Genomic DNA, 23,003 nt, shown 5'->3' with positions numbered 1-23,003 from the left:
GATCGACTGTTAAATACCGGCTTCATTGAAATTTTAAACCAAGCAGGTTGACTCTGATTGCATTGGACATTCCCGAAGAGATGAACCACTGAATGCCTGTCACCTGTTTTGTTGTGTTGTAACAGACACAATGCATGTAGACATTCTTTCTGTCTGCAAAGACCAGGGTCACATATATTAATGTATCTAGCTTCTAGTAGTTGTGTATATTTCTGTGTACTGGAAGCTACATATATTAATATGCAGAGCCCTGTTTTATCTGTCCAATCAACAATCCCTTCGAGTACAGTATAAATCTTGCCCTTTGCCTTGAATTGATGCAATTAGCAGCTTAAAAGAGAATTGTCCTTGAAAGGTCTCAAGAATTACAATCAAACAAAATCACAGAATCAGCCAGAGGAAGTGGTGGATGCTGGGGCCAAACAAAGGCAAATGAGATTAATTTAGTTTGGGAAACCTGGTTGGCTAGAACAAGTTGGACTGAAAGATCTGTTTCCATGTTGTATAACTTTGTGATTCTACAGTATGACATTATGACTCTACAGATAGAAGCCACTCAGCCCATCAAGTCTCCATCAACCCTCCAAAGAGCATCCCACACATAACCCATCCTGCAGAGTTCCACCTTCCCACCCCAAACCATCCCTGCATTTCTAGTGACTAATTCCACTAGTCTGCACATCCCTGGACACAATGGGCTAATTTAGCATGATCAATTCCCCTAGCCTGCACATCCCTGGACACGATGGGCTAATTTAACATGATCAATTCCCCTAGCCTGCTCATATCTGGACACAGTGGGCTAATTTAGCATGATCAATTCCCTCAACCTGCACATCCCTGGACACCATGGGCTAATTTAGCATGATCAAGTCCCCTAGCCTGCACATCCCTGGACACGATGGGCTAATTTAACATGATCAATTCCCCTAGCCTGCACATCCCTCGACACCATGGGCTAATTTAGCATGATCAATTCCCCTAGCCTGCACATCCCTGGACACCATGGGCTAATTTAACATGATCAATTCCCCTAGCCTGCACATACCTGGACACCATGGGCTAATTTAGCATGATCAATTCCCTTAACCTGCACATCCCTGGACACATTGGGCTAATTTAACATGATCAATTCCCTTAACCTGCACATCCCTGGACACCATGGGCTAATTTAGCATGATCAATTCCCCTAGCCTGCACATCCCTGGACACCATGGGCTATTTAAAATGATCAATTCCCCTAGCCTGCACATACCTGGACACCATGGGCTAATTTAACATGATCAATCCACCTAGCCTGCACATACCAGGGCACCATGGGCTAATTTAACATGATCAATTCCCCTGGCCTGCACATCCCTGGACACCATGGGATAACTTAGCATGATCAATTCCCCGAGCCTGCACATCCCTGGACACCATCGGCTAATTTAACATGATCAATTCCTCTAACCTGCACATCCCTGGACACCATGGGCTAATTTGGCATGATCAATTCTCCTAACCTGCACATCCCTGGACGCTATGGTATAATTTGGCATGATCAATCCACCTAGCCTGCACATCCCTGGACACCATGGGCGAATTTAACATGATCAATTCCTCTAGTCTGCACATCCCTGGACACCATGGGCTAATTTAGCATGATCAATTCCCCTAGCCTGCACATCCCTGGACACCATGGCTAATTAAGCATGATAAATTCCCCTAACCTTCACATCCCTGGACACAGTGGGCTAATTTAGCATGATTAATTCCCCTAGCCTGCACATACCTGGACACCATGATATAATTTAACATGATCAATCCACCTAGCTGCACATGCCTGGACACCATGGGCTAATTTAACATGATCAATTCCCCTAACCTGCACATCCCTGGACACCATGGGCTAATTTAACATGATCTATTCCCCTAGCCTGCACATCCCTGGACACCATGGGCTAATTTAACATGATCAATCCACCTAGCCTGCACATCCCTGGACACCATGGGCTAATTTAGCATGATCAATCCCCCTAGCCTGCACATCCCTGGACACCATGGGCTAATTTAGCATGATCAATTCCCCTAACCTGCACATCCCTGGACACCATGGGCTAATTTAGCATGATCAATCCACCTAGCCTGCACATCCCTGGACACCATGGGCTAATTTAGCATGATCAATCCCTCTAGCCTGCACATCCCTGGACACCATGGGCTAATTTAGCATGATCAATTCCTCTAGCCTGCACATCCCTGGACACAGTGGGCTAATTTAGTATGATCAATCCACCTAGCCTGCATATCTTTGGACTTGGGAGGAAACCAGTGCACCCGGGGGAAACCCACATAGACACCAGGAGAATGAAGGAAGTTAGAATTTGATAGCGCACATTTACTACTATTTTAACAATTACAACTTTATAAGTTTAAAGAAGTTCTGGAAAGTGCAGATTGACCGTGACACAGAAAATGTTTCGACCTAATTAGCATGGATGTTGACTCTGTGTAGTCCAGTAGATTCAGCAGAAATGCTGTAAAGCCCATACGCCCAGTCAGAGAAGGGTAGAATCAAATTGTTTATTATTTTAACTTGGGTGTGTAGTCATTTAGTTACTGTTTAATATGTTATTGTACGAAAAGGCAAGACTAACATTTATATAACCTTTTATAACCTCAGAATATCTGAAGAGCCTTGCAACCAATGAAGCATTTCTGAAGTGAAATCATTGTTGAAATTGTCAGCAAATACAACTGACAATTCTGTGCACAGCAAGGTCCCAAAATAGTAACACCATATTGAGCGGATTCCTATTTCTGTGATGTTGACCGAGGTGTAAATATTGACCAAACCACCAGGATATCTCTCCTGCAAGTCTTTTAAATAGTGCTTTTGGGATACTTTATATCTACCTGAGAGAGTAGCTGGGGACTTAGTTTAATGTTTCATTTGTAAGACAGCACCAACAATAAAGTAGCACTCCTCGATACTGCATTGGAGTGTCACTTCAAATTTCTATGCTCAAGTCCTTTGAGTGAAATTTGCACTCTCGACCTTCTGACTCAGGTTAGAATGCTACCATCTGACCCCCTGATTTCATTAGTTTTATTCCCTTCCACTTGGTATCTTAAATACCTCTGAAAAGTTCTTTCCTCTTATTTCTGCCAAGGTGAAGCGCAAGGTTTTTCCAATCCTTGTTCATAAACCAATCCCCTGGCAACATTGATATCCCATTGTTGTACTATTTTCATTTGAAGGAGAGTTCTAGCCCAGATGTTAGGACCACTCACCTTTTGTTCCATGAGATCTTTACATCCTCCTGGGATGGCAAAGGTGTCAGTGACTGTTGTCATTACAGTGTTCCCTTGGTTTTACATTTAGGTGCCAGTTCAGATCATGTGTTCAAATGTGGTCAATTTATAATTGAATAATCCTCTTGTATTTCAGTAAGCATTTAGCCAAGTGCATCATTCAAGATGTAATCTGATCAGAGCATTTTGTTATTCTCAAGACATCCATTTTGCTGATTTGGGAGTATCATTTAGTGTACAGTTTGTTTCTGAATTCTTGCTCTGAAATGGTTGAGAATGGCCAGTGTTTAAACAATTCTCACCACAGTTCTTTTTTTAATCTCTCCTCTAACTTGTCTGGCCTCATAGTTAAGCATATTTTATCTTTTCTTGATTGATTCTACTTACATTAGAGAAGTCTTGTATATGCCTGATTACAAAGCAGAGAACTGAATTTATAAATGAAGGTGTAAACAAAATTGATTGATTGATTTATTGCTGTCACATGTAATGAGATACAGTGAAAAGTGTTGTTTTGATTGTCATATAATCAATATTGACCAAACCACACAGAGTGCACCAGGGTAGCACAGTAGAGTGCAGGATACAGTGTTACAGCCACAGAAAAGGTGCAGGGAGAGGGATTAGAATTAACATTTGAGAGGTCTGTTCACAAGTCTGATAACAGCTGGGTGGAAGCTGTTCTTGAATCTATTTGTACGCGTATTCAAGCTTTTATATCTTCTGCACAAGAAGAGGGTGGAAAAGAGTATAAACTGGGTGGTGGGGATCTTTGATTATGTTGGTGGCTTTCCTGAGGCAGTGAGAAGTATAGATGGAATCAGTGGACGGAAGGCTGTTTTGTATAATGACTGAGTGTGTTCACAACTCTCTCTGGTTTCTCGTGTTCTTGGGAAGAGCAGTTGCTACACCATATTATGATGCATCCAGATAAGGTGTTTTCTATGGTGCATCTATAAAAGTCACTAAGAGTCCTTAAGGACATACCGAATTTCCTTAGCCTCCTCACATCGATGCGGGTGGACCAGGACAGATTGGTGGCGATCATTACTCTCAGGAACTTGGCACCCTCAGCCATTTCCAGCTCAGCACCATTGATGCAGACAGGGGCATGCCTTTCCCTCCATTTCTTGAAGTGAAAGACAGCTCCTTTGTTTTGTTGTCATTGATGGAGAGAGGTTGTCTATGATTGATTAATGTGGATAAAGAGTGAAGCTGGAAAAATCAGAGCAGGTCAAGCTGTATCAGAGGTGGGGGAGAGTCAATGTTTCCAATTGTAACCTTTCATCAGGATTAATTGATGTTTATTATTAAAATGAATTAAAGTTACCGTAGCAGTATAAATCTATTATTTTTAAAAGTCCCTTTGCAGATAAGATAAATTAACCATAACTTTATGTTCCATTTCATTAAAATGAATTCCTGGTAAGCTGATACATTCCAGATCATGAATAACATTTTTTATAATGCTAAGCATTTAGTGATCACACATTCATGATATTCTGATCAAACCACAGTAGCAGTGGGCGTAAGATCTGGAGTTTGTTAAGTGGATGACATGCACACACTTTAGCAACTCAGATAAGTATATTACTTCTCATCATTTTTGCCAAATGTTACACACATTGTTTACAAAAACTGCTATTTAAAGTGAGCATCCTCCCCACTTCTAAGAACACATATGGCCTGGCATAGTATCTTTCACTATCTTCACTTCCACCTCCTCCTCGGTACACATAAATAAATGAATATGAGCCCATGCGAGAATGTGCTGAAGACATAAATTCGACTAGAGGGCAAGAACATCTTCTGGAATATGATTTCTTTGCTTTATTTGCAAAAGTATTTGATTTACCTGCAAACTGAATGTTATTGGGACTGATAATAATGATTTACTAATGTTAGCATTTCATCCAATAATTGTTTAAAAAGATTCTTTCAAGCTGTCATTGATTCAACTTATACATTATTTCTTTTTTGAAATCTTTTAAATATAGCCATTTTACTCGTGTTATTCAGATATTTTCTTCTTATCAGAATAGCATAAATTCATAGGTGTCTAATTTGGCTTGGTAGTAGGCTGGGTCAGAAGGTTATGGATTCAAGGCCAGTTTCAGCAACTGGAATACTAATTGGAACAATCAAGAAATCTAAATTTTAAAGCAAGAAAGCATTGGTGATGACTGAAATTGGCACCTCTGTTTTCCCGAGTGGATATTAAAGATCCCAAGGAAGTGTTCCTAGTGTCTGAGCCAATTCTGATCCCTGAAATTGTATTATTCAGTTACTATCTCACTGCTGTTTGTGGATTCTTTCAGTTCAAAGTAACTAATAATTTTCACCACATTCCAATACCAAATTCTTTTGAAAATATTTAATTGACTGTAAAGCTCTTTTGTGAGAATGTCAGACTCAACATAACTGCACATTTTTTTTTCAAAACACTGATTTAGGTACCCAAGTGCACAGATATAAATGTTAAATCATACTTTTTTGTTCCTTACATACGTTCATTCACATAATCAATTCTATATTCAATGGGGTAATTCACTGGAAAAAGTCCCAGCCTCTGAGTATGATGCTCTTTCCCATTTTCAGGCTTTTAAAGGGAAATGATCAACACAAATGACTTACTTCATTGTGTAAAAGAAAAACTGCTTTCTGAAGGACAAATTTGTGTAAAATTAGTTCTGAATTGACAGTAATAGATTCTGTAAATAGTGCCTTGACAGTACACAAGACTGTTCTGAAACTGCAATAATTACTCAGCACTAGAAAGATTGGTTTAGATTCATACATCTGGGTAGAAAAGGGAACTAACTTGAAATGCAACGATTTTCAACAACTAATATTCTAAAATATTCATAGAGTATTACTTCTATACAACATTGCAGAGAGTTCCAGCTTTCACTTATTCTGCCATGCCAAAAACACAGAATTAATCTGTTCTGAACCCATGGCATTTAAAAACAGGAGTTCCCCTAACTTTTATTAATCATTCTCAAAGTTAAAGCATTTCAAAAAAATTCTACTTCATGTTCAAACTTCTATTGCTTCCTATTCATTTCCGATCTCCTAGTAGGATCCAACAGGAGCATCATAGATAATATTTGTAAAAAGCACTTTACATTCAGACATCATCTTTAATTTCATTTTTAAAAATGCCAAGGTATTTCACAGGAGCAGTATTAGTCAAAGTTTGACACAAGAGTGCCTAAAGAAGTATTAGGACAGATGACAGAAATCCTGGTCTTCAACGATAAAAGAGAGGTAAAGAGTTTAGGGAAGATATTACAGAGCTTAAGATGCTTGGTGGATGACCACATGACTACCATTGGTGCTGTAATAAAGATCAAAAATGTACTAGATGCTAGAATTGGAATCATGCTTTCTCTGCTAATTGCTATCCAGTGACTGTTACCTTGAAAGTCTATGTGTAGATGTCGTGTAGATAGTTTAGCAATTCTGCTCATCTTATTGAACAAGTGGCACAATGTAGTCAATGGAACATTGAATCAGACGATGTGCAAACAGGCTGATAACTGATCTGCTGTCAATCACTTCCCATCCGGCAGGGAAAATCTTGCATTCAATCCCATTACATAAATATATTGAGTCCTTGCTGCTGTTAGTTTGTCAACCAATCCTGGCTTTCTTTTTCAGCTGGGCTCTGTGTGAACCGTTGGAGCTTGGAAGAACTCGTGAGCAGAGATCCCCACAGCTTTTTAATCCTCATTGAGAAGATACTGCTCAAAACTCAGGAGGTAAGGGACATCTCAGCAGAGTTTACAGACACTTTCTTCTGTTTGAAATTGATTGGTTTGGTTTGTGAAAGGTATAATGCATGTTTAGTAAAAAAAGTAACTGCCATAATAAGGAAAACTTTGTGAATGTATGATAGACCATATTTTTCAGGTTACTTTCAGAATCAGAAGCATTTTTAGACATACTGAACTGCTTAGTTTCGTAACTCATGAGTATGAGATTGAATAGTTCACAAGTGCATTTTTAGATTAGTCAGAATACATGCATTTGATTCAGGCTACAATAATTTGGAGATTCCCCCAATGTGAGGGTGTTGAGAAAATAGTGGAACAGCTTGTCCTAAGAACAGGTGGAAATGAGTCCTGCAGATGCTGGAGATTAGAGTCAAGAGTGTGGTGCTGGAAAAGCACAGCAGATCAGGCAGCATTCAAGAAACAGGAAAATTGAAGTTTTGGACAAACTCCCTTCATCAGGAATGAGGCTTCTCCTAAGAACTGTCCATGCTTGCCTCTGATTGATCAGCAGCTTACTCATGGCAGCAGAGTCTCTGTCCCTGGGGTCTTAAGTTCCTTCAAGAGGCCACAAACTGACTGGCAATGGCTTCAGTGGGAGAAAATGAGGTCTGCAGATGCTGGAGATCAGAATTGAAAAGTGTGATGCTGGAAAAGCACAGCAGATCAGGCAGAATCCGAGGAGCAGGAGAGTTGACATTTCGGACATAAACCTTCATATAGACCTTGCCTTGAGGAGTCCAGTATTGGCTGGCTCTCCCAACTGTTGTGAGAGACTCGTCACCACAAGCTTCTTGTCCTTTGGAACTGGGTTGAGCTGCCATTGTTTTCCTGGACTGGTTGCTTCATTGCTTTTGGCCTTTGGCTTTAAACATCCTTTCTTCAATTTCTTCCCATTTTCCCTATTTTGCTTCTTACTTTGCAGCTGCTTCCTCCATCTCTTCTTTGGTTACCTAGAGCTACTGTTTAAGTCTTTGTTCTTATTATTTAATTCCTGGTGCTTCAGGGAAATTTCCTCTTCACTCCCTTATTGGATATTTTATTTTCTTCCCTGTCAATCTGTGTCCAAGTTCAGAGACAAAGGGGAGAAAATCAACCTGGACTGGTCTGCAGAAGTAGAGAGCTGAGAAGTGGCAGATGGAGTTTAATTTAGATAAATGTAAGGTGCTGCATTTTGGGAAAGCAAATCTTAGCAGGACTTATACACTTAATGGTAAGGTCCTCAGGAGTGTTGCTGAACAAAGAGACCTTGGAGTGCAGGTTCTTGGCTCCTTGAAAGTGGAGTCGCAGGTAGATAGGATAGTGAAGAAGGCATTTGGTATGCTTTCCTTTAATGGTCAGAGTACTGAGTACAGGAGTTGGGAGGTCATGTTGCGGCTGTACAGGACATTGGTTAGGCCACTGTTGGAATATTGCGTGCAATTCTGGTCTCCTTCCTATCAGAAAGATGTTGTGAAACTTGAAAGGATTCAGAAAAAATTTGCAAGGATGGTGGATTTGAGTATAGGGAAAGGTTGAACAGGCTGGGACTGTTTTTCCTGGAGTGTTGGAGGCTGAGAGGTGACCTTATAGAGGTTTATAAAATCATGAGGGGCATGGATAGGATAAATAAATAAAGTCTTTTCCCTGGGGTGGGGGAGTCCAGAAGTAGAGGACATAGGTTTAGGGTGAGAGGGGAAAGATATAAAAGAGACCTAAAGAGCAACCTTTTCACTCAGTGGGTGGTACATGTATGGAATGAGCTGCCAGAGGAAGTAGTGGAGGCTGGTACACTTGCAACATTTAAAAGGCATTCGGATGGGCATATGAATAGAATGGATTTGGAGAGATATGGGCTAGGTGCTGGCAGGTGGGACTAGATTGGGTTGGGATATCTGGTTGGCATGGACGAGTTGGACCGAAGGGTCTGTTTCCATCCTGTATATCTCTATGACTCTATGACCACATATTGAAAGGACCCAGGAACCAGGATCATTAAAAACTCCAGACCTGAATAATTAGATTGAGCTGAATGTGCTTTCAGACAGACCCTCCCCTGACTAGGGGATGTCTTTTCAAGTCCTTCTCAATGAAGTGAAACCCACAAGAGGAAGGTGATCACATGGAGTCAAGGGAGCGTTCCTCCTTCCCCTGAATCCACAGCAAAGCCTTATAAAATATCCTCGACATTAACTTTGGTTCATAGCTGTTGAAGGATCTAGGAAGGAACAAGCCCACAAATTGAGAACTTATTTCGAACTAAGGGGCAGTTAGGACGAGGGTAGACACATTCAAGGAGCTTAACTCATGAGGAGCAAAATGGATCAACAAAATTATCATTGAAAACTAAAATGGCCAATATGAACTACCTGCTTCAAAACACAACTGAAACTAACAATTTTCATTTAGATGCCCGAGTAGATGAACTGTTCTTGTACTGGAGTTTATTCTTATTCAGTGTTTGGTTTGAATTCTATTCGTCAAATCAAATCCAAACTCAGAAATAATACAATTTAACATATTTTGTGCAGTTCATGTCACAAAAAGCATACTCTGTTTAAGCTGTTACAGATTCTAACGTATGGAGTTTGATTTAAAGCCTGACTCTGTGCTGATTGCTCTGTGCTGGGGCACGTTGTAGGGCAGATTCGACACATGCAACTTTTATCTAAGAATGCAAACTAGTTGCAGATTTGCAGCCCTGATATAAAGATCACCATGAAACACAAATGTGCCTCCCTGTGAGGTTAGTGTGCGATTCTTGGTAAAGACATCACCACAGAATACTAATTTTATATGGCGTGTATTTGTTGTTGAGATCATAACCACAACAGGGAAAACAATACATTTCACAAATGCCCGCGGAATTTTGACTATAGGGTCCCTTGCTGTTTTATCTAAGTTTAATGTTGAGAATAAGACAATGAGAATGTACATTCCAATAAATTGGCCATAGTATTGGATATGTTTTTCTGACCATTCAGGAATGATGCTGATTGTCCATTTGAGTGGATGGTAGCGATGCGAAATCTGGAGGGGCAAAATCCCTCCTGTAAGCCATTTACTTACTTGTTCAATGATCGAAGGTGGAGTATTGATCAAAAAAAGATTAGTAACCAAGATTTGTGGTTGATACCAGTCTGATAAACAATGTTGAATTCACTACTTTCCCAAAAGTTAGCAAATCACAACAAAACCTCCAATTATACCTCTCTGCTGATTTCAGTCAGGGGCAGTATTCAGAACATGAAAAGATTGAGGCTCCTCTCTCTCGAAGAGAGAAGCTGAAGGGTGACCCAGTATAAGTCTAAAATTATGAGGTAGGTTGATAGAGTAGATGTAGAGGAGTTCAAGCTAAAGGTTCTTAGGCATGGCTTCGTCACCAATAAATCCAACAAATTTTATTGAAGCAGAGTGGTGTGAATATGGAAATTTCGACCACACAGTGTAGTTGAAATGAATACACTTACGGAAAAGTTAGGTAAAAGAGAGAGAAAAGTAATGTGGATAGGTTTAGGTAAAGTAGGATGGGAAGATCATAAGTACTTACTGAGACCAATTGGGCTACATGGCCTGTTCCTGTTCTGAAAGGTCAACAGCATTCTTTGTGGCACAGCTGCTAAACCACCAATTAAGGTCTCAAGCACCTTGCTTGTTTATCAAATTTTATCAATGTTTTACTACCTTAGAAAATGAATCATTACCGGCTCTCGGTAAGCCCCAGCTAAAAACAATGTTTGTGTGGATGATGAGGTTGGAGGACACCATTACGTTGGACTGTGATGCTTCTCAACTTAAAATAGTCACCCAGGTCTCACACAAACCACTGGCATGAGATATCAGAGAGTTGGTGTCTTTCGTAAAACCATCCTCATGGATTTCCATCTTCAAAAGAAAGGTTGAAATTTTCCTGAGGAAAGTAGCCAGATATCAAATCAATTCATTTAGTTCAAAGAACAATAAAGATGAAAAGTAATTGAAACTGTTAAAATTACAATTGCATAGAATTTACAGGAGGAGAACTGGCCTTTAAGCTGGTGATATGCCATTCACGAGCTCCTTCTCTTTAATCATCCCCCACTCCCAGGCATGAGAGTAAATGGGCACCCTCCTTCCCAGCCTTTATAATTGGTTACTTAATCTTTGTAATGGAAGCTGCATGAGCAAAGTTCCAAGATTTATTTGTATTGTTTCTGCTTTTGTGGATTATTGATCTTTGGGAAACTTTCCTCTGTTCACTATCATATTCAAAACCCTGGATATATTTTTCTTTACAATGAAGCTAGGAAGTCCCCCTCCCATTCTGTGGTAAATCGCACACATTGAACCTGCATCCTGTGGCTTTGACATGACTGTATCAAAGTACCAATACACAAACTCTGTTTTAGTGTTTTCTTATTTCCAAAAATATTATAATTTCCATTGATCAGCTGAAACAAAAATAGATACCAAGTTACCTGAAACATTTTATCCTGGTGTAACATTGAAAATCAATTTGAACACATATGTTACTGATCCATTTGCTTTTATAATGTTGTATGAACAAATGATAAATCACCTTTGAGGATAATGTGATGTCTGACATATGTGAATTATGTTTTGCAGGTGCAGGAAATGTGTCAGTATGACTTACTGGTGCCACTGGCTTTAATGTTTTATTCTACTACTCTACGAGTAAGTAAAAGTAATCATGTAATAGAAAAATATATTTGTTCAAATAGTGTGATATTATAGCATCACATTTAGAAAGTAGAAGTGATTTTTAAAAGAAACCTTCCAGAGTCATTGTGAAGTTTTAACTTTTGCTTGAGTAAGCACCTTAATGGGAAAAAATGCAGCTCTTTTCACTGTGCAGTGTGTTTCTTTATGTACAAAAACAAGGAGGTCATTTGAAACGATTGGTTAGGGTCCAATTGGAGAATTTTTCCAATTCTGAACACTACACTTTACAAATGATCTCAAGGTCATGGAAAGTGAAGTTCTCTATCCTCTCAAAAGTACAAATCTCCTTGTATTTAAATCCCTGGTGCATCATTTTCTCCTTTCGCAAAGCTTCCCACGCCTTCCCAGCCCCTTCATCTTGAATTCTCTGTTTCATTGCTTTTGGACGCATCCTTTGGTCATTTCTCCACATCATTTCTGATTGTTCACTCAGTTGTTTAGATTCCATTCTCTCCTTTTCCTGTCTATGACCATCCTTAAATCTCACTAATTGACCAAAACTAGCCTATCTTCCTTTCCTCAGCTTCTTTTTCCTTTTTCCTATTCTGTGCTTTTGACATTTTCCCCATGGTAAAGCGCTTTATTAATGTAATGCATTTTACATAATGATCCCTAATGGGATGATCCTCAATTGGAGAGATTGTCTTCTGAGCAAAAGCTAAACAGATTAGGACTCTGCTCACTGAAGCTTAAAAGAATGAAAGGTGATCTCATTGAAACGTATTGAAACATTCCTAAGGTACTTGTCATGGTAAATGTTGAGAGAATTTGGGAGATCATGAGAGAGTCTAGGACCAAAGGACATTGTCTCAGAATAAAGGGAGCTAATTTAAGACTGAGCTGAGGAGGAATTTCTTCTCTCAGAGGTTTGAGTCCTTTGAACTCCTTGCCACAGAGCTGTAGAGGCAGAGTCCAAGTGCATATCTGGGGCTGAGATAGATAGATTCTTGATCAGTAAGGGAATCAAAGAATAGAAAAGTGGACATGAGGAATGTCAGATCAGCCCTGATCCTGTTGAATGGCAGAGCAGGCTCGAGGGGCCAAATGGCCAACTCTTGTTCCTATTTCTTTTGATCTTTTGGAAATATTCTCATCTTTCAAAGCAGGAGTGGATAGATGCTATCTCAGTATCACTCTTGAGTATTTAGTTATTGACAGGCACGTGGAGACACCTAAGAATAGATAATTTGATCTTTAAAACAAAAACTATAAAATATTCAGAACATTAAGATAATTTTCTATTAATTGAAGTTCCTTTAAAGCATTATTCTTTTGATAGGGTAGTTTAGTCTTTGCCCATTTACTTAATCTGTTCTGTTATGATTTGTAGACTCCGTATTTTCCGCCTGAATGTAACCTACTCAAGAATGCATACAATATCTACCATGGTCTTCTGACGTGGCCTATACCTTATTGTAATATTTGCAAGGACCTTCTAACATTTATCCAAGATGAAATGAAGGCACCAGGTGGGAGTATTTTACAAATTACAATCCTGTAATTACATTCTTTGAGGACTATACTTAGAAAAGGTTTTATACCTGTCAAATGCCTCTTCAATAAGCATAAAATTATTTTCTTTGCAAGACTTAACTGATATATTAGTCAAGTACAGTAAGTCATATTGTATTCAAGTTTTATATGGTGACATTTGGTGCTAAAAAGTCCAGATAAATTCCGTTTTTAGCTTTGCCTTCATAATGTCCTGAAATGTGGAAAATGTAAAACTATTCAAGAAAGTTTGAGGGCTTGAATTCCATGAAGAAGTCTGGGGTTTTCCATTTGCTTTACAATCTCCTCATATAATGTCCAATTGCACGGAAAATCAAAAGTGTCCTTGTGTTGTTCCACTAAACGTGGACTTTGAAAATCAAGCCAAGTGTCTTCACATTTTTTGTTCACACTTGTTGTTGACACAGAGTGGTTCACCTGTTCTCGTAACTTGGATATCCCCTTCTTGAATATTTACATGACCTTATTTAAATGTCTGCGTCTGTCAATTCAGAAGTCTGTGGTCTTATGGTTTGAATTTTGTCAGTGTGTTCTACTGAAGACATTCATTCGGTATAAATATAGTAAATGCTCGTGGTTAGTTTTTATGCTAATGCTGTGTTGGCCAAACTGCGATGTAACAAATATTTTTTAGTCCTGCCCATTTTTCCCAAGAGGCTTTACTAATGTTAGTGCTGAAGAAAGCGTGAAGAAATTGGCATGAGTAAAAGGCATTCAGTCTTTACTTTGATTAATAGACCATGCTGTGCCTTTTGCATTCGCATAGATTCAAACTCAATTTATTCAACTCTCCTGAATAAGGGCATCAATTTCCAAGAATTGTTTAATCACACGTTGGTATGACACAAAGGGGCCTATGATTCAAGGTGTCTCTCCTGAATTTTGGAAAAGATTGTCCAATGACTGCCACATCTCTGCTCTTGGCACTGAGCCCTGCATTTCTTTCCATTTCAAATGTTTATCCAATACCCTTTTGTTAATTACTGTTGAATATATGTTTGCTACCTTTTCTGATAGAACATTCCAGATCATCATAATTTGTTGTATAAAATAATGGTCTTGTATTTAGAACAAAGATAATAAAACATAGAACAGTACAGCACAGTACAGGCCCTTCAGCCCTCAATGTTGTGCTGCCCTTTTATCCTACTCTAAAATCAGACTAACCTACACACTCTTCATTGTACTATTTTCCATGTGCCTATCCAAGAGTTGTTTAAATGTCTCTAATGTATCTGAATCTACTACCACTGCTGGCAATGCATTCCACACACCCACCACCCTCTGTGTAAAGAATCTACCTCTGACATCTCCCCAATACCTTTCTCCAATTACCTTAAAATTATGTCCCCTCGTGATCGACAGTTCCTAAATGGCTATCCTCAACCTATGACTCTCAACATCTTGTACACCTCTATCAAGACACCTCTCATCCTTTTTCACTCCAATGAGAAAAGCCCTTGCTCCCTCAACCTTTCTTTATAAGACATGCCCTCCAGTCCAGGCAACATCATGGTAAATCTCCTCTGTACCCTCTCTAAAGCTTCCACATCTTACTGAAAATGAGGCGACCTGAACTGAACACAACATTCCAAGTGTGGTCTAACCAGGATTCCATGGAGCTGCAGCATAACTTCACAGCTTTAAACTCAATCCCTCTGCTAATGAAAGTCAACACACTGTATGCCTTCTTGACAACTCTATCAACTTGGGTGGCAACTTTGAGAGATCTATGGACATGGACCCCAAGATCCCTCTGATCCTCCACACTGTCAAGAATCCTGCCTTTACCCCTGTATTCTGCAATCAACTTCAACCTTCCAAAGTGAATCACTTCACACTTTTCCAGGTTGAACTCCATCTGCCACTTAAAAGCAGGAGCCCTGCATCCTGTCAAAGTCCTGTTGCAAGCTATAACAGCCCTCCACACTATCCAAAACTCCACCAACCATCATGCCATCGGCAAGCTTACAATCCACCCTTCCACATCCAAGTGATTTATAAAAATCAGAAAAAGCAAAGGTCCCAGAACAGATCCCTGCGGACCACCACTGGTCACTGAGCTCCAGGCTAAATACTTTTTATTTCCCACCACCCTCAGTCTTCCATGGGCCAGCTAGCCAGATTTGCCTATATCCCATGTCTCTTTACTTTCTGAATGAGCCTACCATGGGAAACCTTATCAAACACTTGTTAAAATTCATGTATACCGCTGCTCTACCTTCATCAGTGTGTTTTGTCACATCCGCAAAGAATTTAATAAGATTTGTGAGGCATGACATGCCCCTCACAAGGCCATGCTGACTATCTCAAGTCAACCTATGGTTTTCCAAGTAATTTAAAATCCTGTCTCTCAGAATCTTCTCCAGTAATTTTCTCACTACTGGCATAACACTGACTGGCCTGTAATTCCTAGGGTTATCCCTGTTACCTTTCTTGAACAAGGGAATAATATTTGCCACGCTCGAATCATCTGGCAATACTCCAGTGGACAGTGTGGATGCAAAGATCATAGCCAAAGGCACAGCAATCTCTTCCCTCACTTCCTGCAACAACCTAGGGTATATCCCGTCTGGCCCAGAGGATTTATCTATCCTTATGTTCTTCAAAATTTTCACCACGTCCTCCTTCCTAACATCAACCTGTTCTAGCATATCAGTCTGTTTCACGCTGTCCTCAGAAACGTCAACGTCCCACTCAGTAGTAAATACTGAAGCAAAGTATTCATTAAGGACCTCCCCTACTTGCCCTAGAGGGTTGTTGTCAATGGGTGACTTTAACTTCTCTAATATTGATTGGAACCTACTTAGTTCAAATAGTGTGGATGGAGCAGTTTTGGTCAGGTGTGTCCACCAAGGATTCCTGATGCAGTATATAGATAGACCAACTAAAGGGGAGGCCATATTTGATGTGGTGCTTGGCAACAAACCATGCCAGGTGCTAGATCTCTCAGTGGGAGAGCATTTCAGTGATAGTGGTCATAACTCCTTGACCTTTACTATATGCATGGAGAAAGATAAGAGCGGATGGTATGGGAAAGTATTTAATTGGGGAGGGGTGGGGGGCAGAATTACAATGCTATTAGGCAGGAACTGGAGTGCCTAAATTGCGAACAGATGTTCACAGGGAAATGCACAGCAGAAATGTGAAGGTTGTTCAGGAAGCACTTGCTGATAGTGCTGGATAGGTTTGTCCCACTGAGGCAAGGAAGGGATGGTAAGTTGAAAGAACTGTGGATGACAAGTGATGTGGAAGAAGTAAAGAGGAAGAAGGAAGCTTACTTAAGGTTGAGGAGGCAAGGATCATCTGGAGTTTAGAGGGTTACAAGGTAACCAGGAAGGAGAGCTCAGGAGAGCTAGAGTCGAGAGTGTTCTCATTCCAGATGAAGGGCTTATGCTCGAAACATCGATTCTCCTGCTTCTCAGATGCTGTCTGCCCTGCTGTGTTTTTCCAGCACTGCACTCTCGACTCTGATCTCCAGCATCTGCAGTCCTCACTTCCTCCTTAGGACAACTAGAAAAGGGCATGAAAAAGCTTCAGTGGGTAGGAGTAAGGAAAATCCTAAGGCATTCTACACTTAAGTGAGGAACAAGAGGAATGCCCCAGTGAGGGTAGGGCTGATCAGAGATAGTGGAGGGAACATGTGCCTGGAGTTGGAGGTAGGGGAGATATTTGTTCTCCTTGATAAACTCAAATCTTTCCATATGCATATTATTTTGTTTACCTGTTAAAAATTTACAAACTGTTGCCTAACATTGATGTTTAACTAATTGTCCTGTACTAGTGATCTCTTGACTCCCTTTTTTGAATGATTCTCTTACTGACATTTCATCTGCCACATATCTCCCATTTAACCAGTCTGTCACCCCTTGATATCTGTTACTATTCTCCTGGTTTCGACATTTGCAGGTTTCATTTCATCTCCAGGCTTTGAGATTATGTCCTGTATACTCAGTTCGACGTCAAAAAGAGAAGTGATTCCAACCCCTGATCCCATGAGGACCTTCATAATACTTCTCTTCAGTCTGAAAAACAATCATTCATCTACTCTCTGCTTTCTGCCCCTTGGCTAATTTCATATCCACATTGCCACAGTCTCCTGGATCCCCCTTTAGGTTTCAATTTTGCTAAAGAGTCTATTGATGAAATACCTTTTGAAAATTCACATACACCTCATCAACTGTCATCCAGCCACTGTTACTTTACCAAATAACCCAGTCACATTCGTCAAACATAATCTGTCTTTAACGAATCTGCTCTAACTTTCATTTGGTATCACTTCTTTTCCAAGTTCCAATCGATTTTGGCCTTAATTATTTTCTCTAAAAGCTTTCTACTACTGACGGCAAACTGTTTGGTCAAGTTAATCATTCCATTTGATCAAGATTGTAATACTTTACAATTCTCCACTCCTGTGGTATCAATCCCACATTTGAGAAGGATTGGAAGATTTGTTTATTCATTCACAGTAAGGATATAGCTGATAAGTCGAGTGTTTGTTATCCATTCGGAATTGCTCTTGTGTAGTGTTCTGGAGCCACCTTCTCAATTTCAGCTGTGGAGCTTGTTCATTAATTTCAGAAGTCAACTTAGAGTCAGCAAAATTGCTGTGGACCTGAAGTCACATATAGACCCGAATGTGAGTGAACAGCAGATTTGCTTCTGTTGATGTTAACAGACCAGTTGTGCTTTTATGACAATCCATTAGTTTCATGGTCACCATTACCAAGAGTGGCTTTTTATTCTGAAACAGAAACCTAAATTGCTGGAGAAACTCATTCAGTTTGGCAGCATCTGTGGGAAGAAAGTAAAGTTAATGTTTCATGTCCAGTGACTGTTCATCCAAACTGTTAGTAACTAGAAAATCTGGTGTTTCTAATGAAGCCAAAGTGAGAGAGAGAGTTGGTGGGCTGGGGAGGGGAGGGGAGGGATGAGTTGATAGGAAGAGACAGAGCCTGGAGCGACAGAGATGTGCAAGGAGTGGGCAAACAAGGAAATAATGGACAGCAAGACAGAAGTAAAGCTGATTAAGAGATAATAAGAGCTAAGAGTGAGAAAATGGGTTAGCTGTACTGAATGCAACCCATATAATGTGATAATGAGCCTACGAGTAAGTGAGAATGGGTAACCATGCTAAAAGCAGTCCAACAAGTGAGTCAGTTCTTTGAGGAGAAAGTGAGGTCTGCAGATGCTGGAGATCAGAGCTGAAAATGTGTTGCTGGAAAAGCGCAGCAGGTCAGGCAGCATCCAAGGAACAGGAGAATCGACGTTTCGGGCATAAGCCCTTCTTCAGGAGTCAGTTCTTTGCCTACCAATTCAGAGTGTGGGTTAATACAGTGTAGGAGATGTAGAGACACCAATCCGGGATTGGCCATCCTCATCTCACCATGTCATTCAGGGGTGTGGGTCATGTTCAGTCCATTGGGTCTGTAAACAGGAACTAAAGGGAAAGATGGAGGAGTGGGGGAGGGGAAAGGGTGGTTTTGCTGTGGGACTGAGCTTCACAACTTACCCTCTGGCACTAAGGCCTTCAGCTCAGGAGAACAGAGATTGGGGACAGCAGTAGTTGCCAAATGAAGGATATGGTAAAGGGGAGGGCACAATGCAGGAAGAGGGAAAGTGGTGATCCACATTCAGGAACCCTTGGCCTCAAGGTGCTTTGAAAATGATTTCTTCTGCCCCTCCCTCCCACTACATCTTGGTGCATTCCCTTGTCCTGCAGCTGAAGTGGGAGGAGCCAGTTTGACTGTGCAGATGTTTGGTGGGGTGACCTGGATGGGGTGGAGGGGCTTGTATCTGGACATACGCACATATGCTCAGTGCCATTCTGTCAGAGGCAGGTTCCTGTGCTCAAATGTCCAAGGTCGGGGAGGGAGTGGGTTCAGGATGGAAGTGGAGTGTCCTGACGGGAGACTTCTGAGGGGCCTGCATGTGTGGTTCCTCCTCCAGATGGCTGCCTATTAGCATCGGCCCATCTCCTGGTGAGGGCAGGGCACATGGAGAGCACACTTGGATCCCTGTGCCTCTGTCACCGTGCCTTTGGTCCTGAGGACAAATAGACTTGAAATGGAAGGTAAGTGCATGTGAATATTCGGCAGCCCCTGAGGGTTAATGGGCGAGTGTCAATGGAATAAAGAGCGGTACTTTTGGAGGATGTTGTTGCATCCCTGCAGGAGTGCTCCGGGCCTACTCCTGTGGGAGTCTGGATTCTCTCCTTGTGGGAGATGAGCATCTGAATGGCAGGAATACTCCCCATGTGTGATCCCTGGGTCTCCCCTTCTGGACAGTAGGGGGGGATATAATGAGAGAATTGTGGGCACCATGGCTGTTAGTACTGGAACATGTTGAGGTAAGATGGTGAGGTGTCCTGAGGGACTGAGGAGGCAACACAGAGGCCAGACAAGGTTACTGCTGTAGGAGTGCAGGGGTATCAGAGTGAAGGTGAGTGAGGGAAGGTGTTGCAGAGCGATAGAGCATGTAGCAGAGATAGAGTGAGTGTGAGGTATCAGAGAAAGGAGTGTGACACTTACCCTGGCCAAGCAAACGAGAAGAAGCTGCCTTGTGGCATTGCTTACAATTCTGCTGTACCATGGAGATGGCACTGACCTGGGTGGACCAGGCTGGAAGGTCTGGTATTGCTGCCTCTTCTGGACCAGCCCATCCTCCAGAACCTCCAGGTCCCTATCGGAGGAGAGTCAGAGTGTCATCTTCCCCTTCTCCCTCACATACGGACCCTGGTCACCTTTGGAATGCCAGGGTCCTTCTGGGTGCACAATCACTTTTATTGTTGCTGGAAACACATGGGATGCCTATGTTTCAGTGGGTACTCAATGAGTGGCACATTGTTCCACGAACAGTGTGAGGTAGGTGGGGTGGAAATTGGATGTGAGACCACTATGGTAAATAATTAATAGGGTCAGTATGGTGAATGGGTCTTATGGTGTAAGCTCCTGAAACACTCGATACAACTTTGACTTTGCCAAAATAAAAGTAAGATTCAGCCCATTGGTTCTGAATTATCAGTCTGGTGACTTTATTTTTCATCTGTGGGATGTGGGCGCAGCTGGCGGACCAGCATTTATTGCCCATCCCCAGTTGCCCTTGAGCAGGTGGTGGTGAGCTGCCTTCTTGAAACGCTGCAGTCCACCTGCTGTGGTTTGACCCTCAATGCCATAACTTATATGCTACCACATCCCCAGTAATGACCGTGATCAGAGCCTCCACAATTTTCAGCTTAGCAACTGGGTATGCAGCTTATATCATCTGAGTGACTGTTTTGCTTTGAGTATTTCCAATCATTTAGTCAGCTCTTTTTCATTATTTTATCCTATCAAAATTTCATGACCACCACTGCCCTTCCTGTAGCGTTGACAATAACACTCTATTTTCATGAAAACAGAAGTAAAGTCCTTATTTATTATCTCAGCAATTTATCCGCCTCCACAAGAAGATTAATTTTTGATCTGTAACCCTTTCTTTGATTCCCCTTTCACAGAAGGAGTTTTAGGTTCCCTTTTATGTCACCCACTAAACTATTTTAATATTTTCCCCTCATGTTTCTTTTTTTAAGCACCTGCCACATTGTGCTTTTTGTATTTAACATGATTTTCTACTGAATAATGAATCTTGCATTAATATAAGCTTCCTTTTTTTGATTCATTTTAATAATTAAATCTTTATTTACCCAAGGAGCTTTACATATGGGAATGCCTTAAGTCTGCACCCTAACTAAAAATAGTTACAATCATTATACCAGGCCATAGAGTTGCTCTCCTATTGGAGGGAGATGATTGGTGGTGATTTAACCCGAGGGTCACTGTGCCTCAGGCAAATAGAAAGATTGAGATGCAGGTTCTTCCATGGTAACCTCAGCCAGTGCAGGAATTGAACCTACATTGTTGGCATTACTCTGCATGACAAACCAGCCATCCAGCTAACCAAACATTCATTTACTGATTTATCTACCAATCTATGATTCTAACTTACCTGAATCAGCTTCCCTCTTAACTCCCTAAAGCCTGATATCTTCCTGATGAATATGTTTCACAACTATGTTTGTACTTGTCCTTCACTCATTGTCCTTCACTCTGAACCAATTGGTGTTGTGATCACTGTTTCCCAAATGCTTCTGCTTGAGTTCTCTGTGTGAAGGGCAGATCCTGATTCATAGCACCACAATCTCCACCATGCGGAGGGAAAGGAGTGCAGGACATTAATCCAGCCCAACCAGAACTGGGATCGAACCCTGTGTTTTTGGAACCAATCAGATTTACACTGTCCATCATCCAACAGCTGCTCCATGACCCTGAGCTGATGTAGCAGTATGTATGTTTAGAGGCATGTTACCACGGATTATGATGATAGAAACTCAAATTTCTTTCTATCACATGGCTGATGAGGAATCTGCTGTTCTTTCTGCCTGCTGTAGGTTCAGGTCAGCAGCATTTAACAAGCTAAGACTCAACCTATTTGTCCACGTTATGATTATACACCCATTGGCCGTCATGTCCCGGAGTGGGACTTGAACCAAAAACTTCCAGTTTCGAGGCAGGAATTCTACCAACTGTGCTCTGAGATAGAATTCTGAGTGGTATAGAGCAAACAAATGGCTTGGATCATGATTATGCTGAGTGAAAAATGCATTGTTTAAATCTCGTTGTGGATCAACTAAAGTTTTATTATCAAATTATTTGATAAAATGGGAACAGAAACAGAATTTGATTGAGAATATCAAGTTCTTGTGTGGATTTGGCTGTGGATCTTATTTCATTGTGTGATTGTGAACAGATCAAAAGCTGAAGCTCAGGCTCATGCTTCACTATGCAGCTGGTTTCTCAAAAAATACACTTTGATCTCTAATTTAAATATTTAAAATGGGAAGCAGAAGTGAAAATTTCCAAGCAATTGAAATCAGAAGATGTAGACAATCTCAGTTGGTGAATAAACAATAACGTAAGGGGAATTTGGAGTCCGTTTTTTTGCAATTCCGGCAACAGAAAATTTGCTTCTGTTTTGTTCCGTTTAGTGTCTGGGTAACTTCTTGCCTGAATATGTTCTAAATACACTTAATAATTTTGTTGACACTTATGGAATTCTCAATCCAACTGGGAACCTGGTAATATTATCTGAGACATGCAATGCATCAGGATTCAGGAATGTACATTGTAAATGTCAGCCCAAATTCAGAACTATTTTGCTTGGTTACCTTCAAAACAAGAGAAAGGCTTGAGTGAGGTTTATTTGCCTTGACAGTTCAAAAGCATCTTATAACAAAAAAGGAGACTATTCAGCCCATCCTGACCTTACTGGTCTTTGTACAACCCCGCAAATATTTTTGTTTCAATATATATTCAGTTTCCTTTGGAAAGTTACATTAAGTTGGCGGATTGACCATCTCGGATTTTCCAGTCCTTTCCTGAAATCTCATGTCCTGGGCCAGCCCTTCCTGGGATGTGTGTTGTCCCAGATTTCTTCTGTCTTTTCAGGCCTTATTTCTAAGTCTCTAGCAGCTGCTTGATGATCCAGGAGTGAAATCCGGGTTAAAGCATCAGGATCCATGTGGATCATCTGGCTATGGGTCACTTCCACACCCTCATGGCTGACCTCCACACCCCTACCCGACCCCTGACCTCCACACCCTACCCCACCCCTGACTCCACTCCCTACTCCACCCCTGACCTCCACTCCCTACACCAACCCCTGACCTCCACTCCTTAA

The 23,003-nt window shown here is 41.0% G+C and overlaps 1 protein-coding gene across 3 annotated transcripts in view; it reads left to right on the top strand.

Moving 5' to 3' along the window:
• pik3r5 (phosphoinositide-3-kinase, regulatory subunit 5) overlaps nt 1-23,003 on the top strand; it is a 93,210-nt gene that overhangs the window by 28,857 nt on the left and 41,350 nt on the right. For all 3 annotated transcript variants that reach the window (XM_043714587.1, XM_043714588.1, XM_043714589.1), the window contains 3 exons: nt 6,961-7,061; nt 11,658-11,726; nt 13,105-13,243. In XM_043714587.1, the coding sequence (XP_043570522.1) occupies nt 6,961-7,061; nt 11,658-11,726; nt 13,105-13,243 (309 nt within the window). The remainder of the gene's footprint in view (nt 1-6,960; nt 7,062-11,657; nt 11,727-13,104; nt 13,244-23,003) is intronic.

The sequence above is a fragment of the Chiloscyllium plagiosum genome, chromosome 24 (genome assembly GCF_004010195.1).
Source record: "Chiloscyllium plagiosum isolate BGI_BamShark_2017 chromosome 24, ASM401019v2, whole genome shotgun sequence".
NCBI lineage: Eukaryota > Metazoa > Chordata > Chondrichthyes > Orectolobiformes > Hemiscylliidae > Chiloscyllium > Chiloscyllium plagiosum.
The sequence above is the reverse complement of the archived record's forward strand: the minus strand, read 5'-3'. Positions and strand labels throughout refer to the sequence as shown.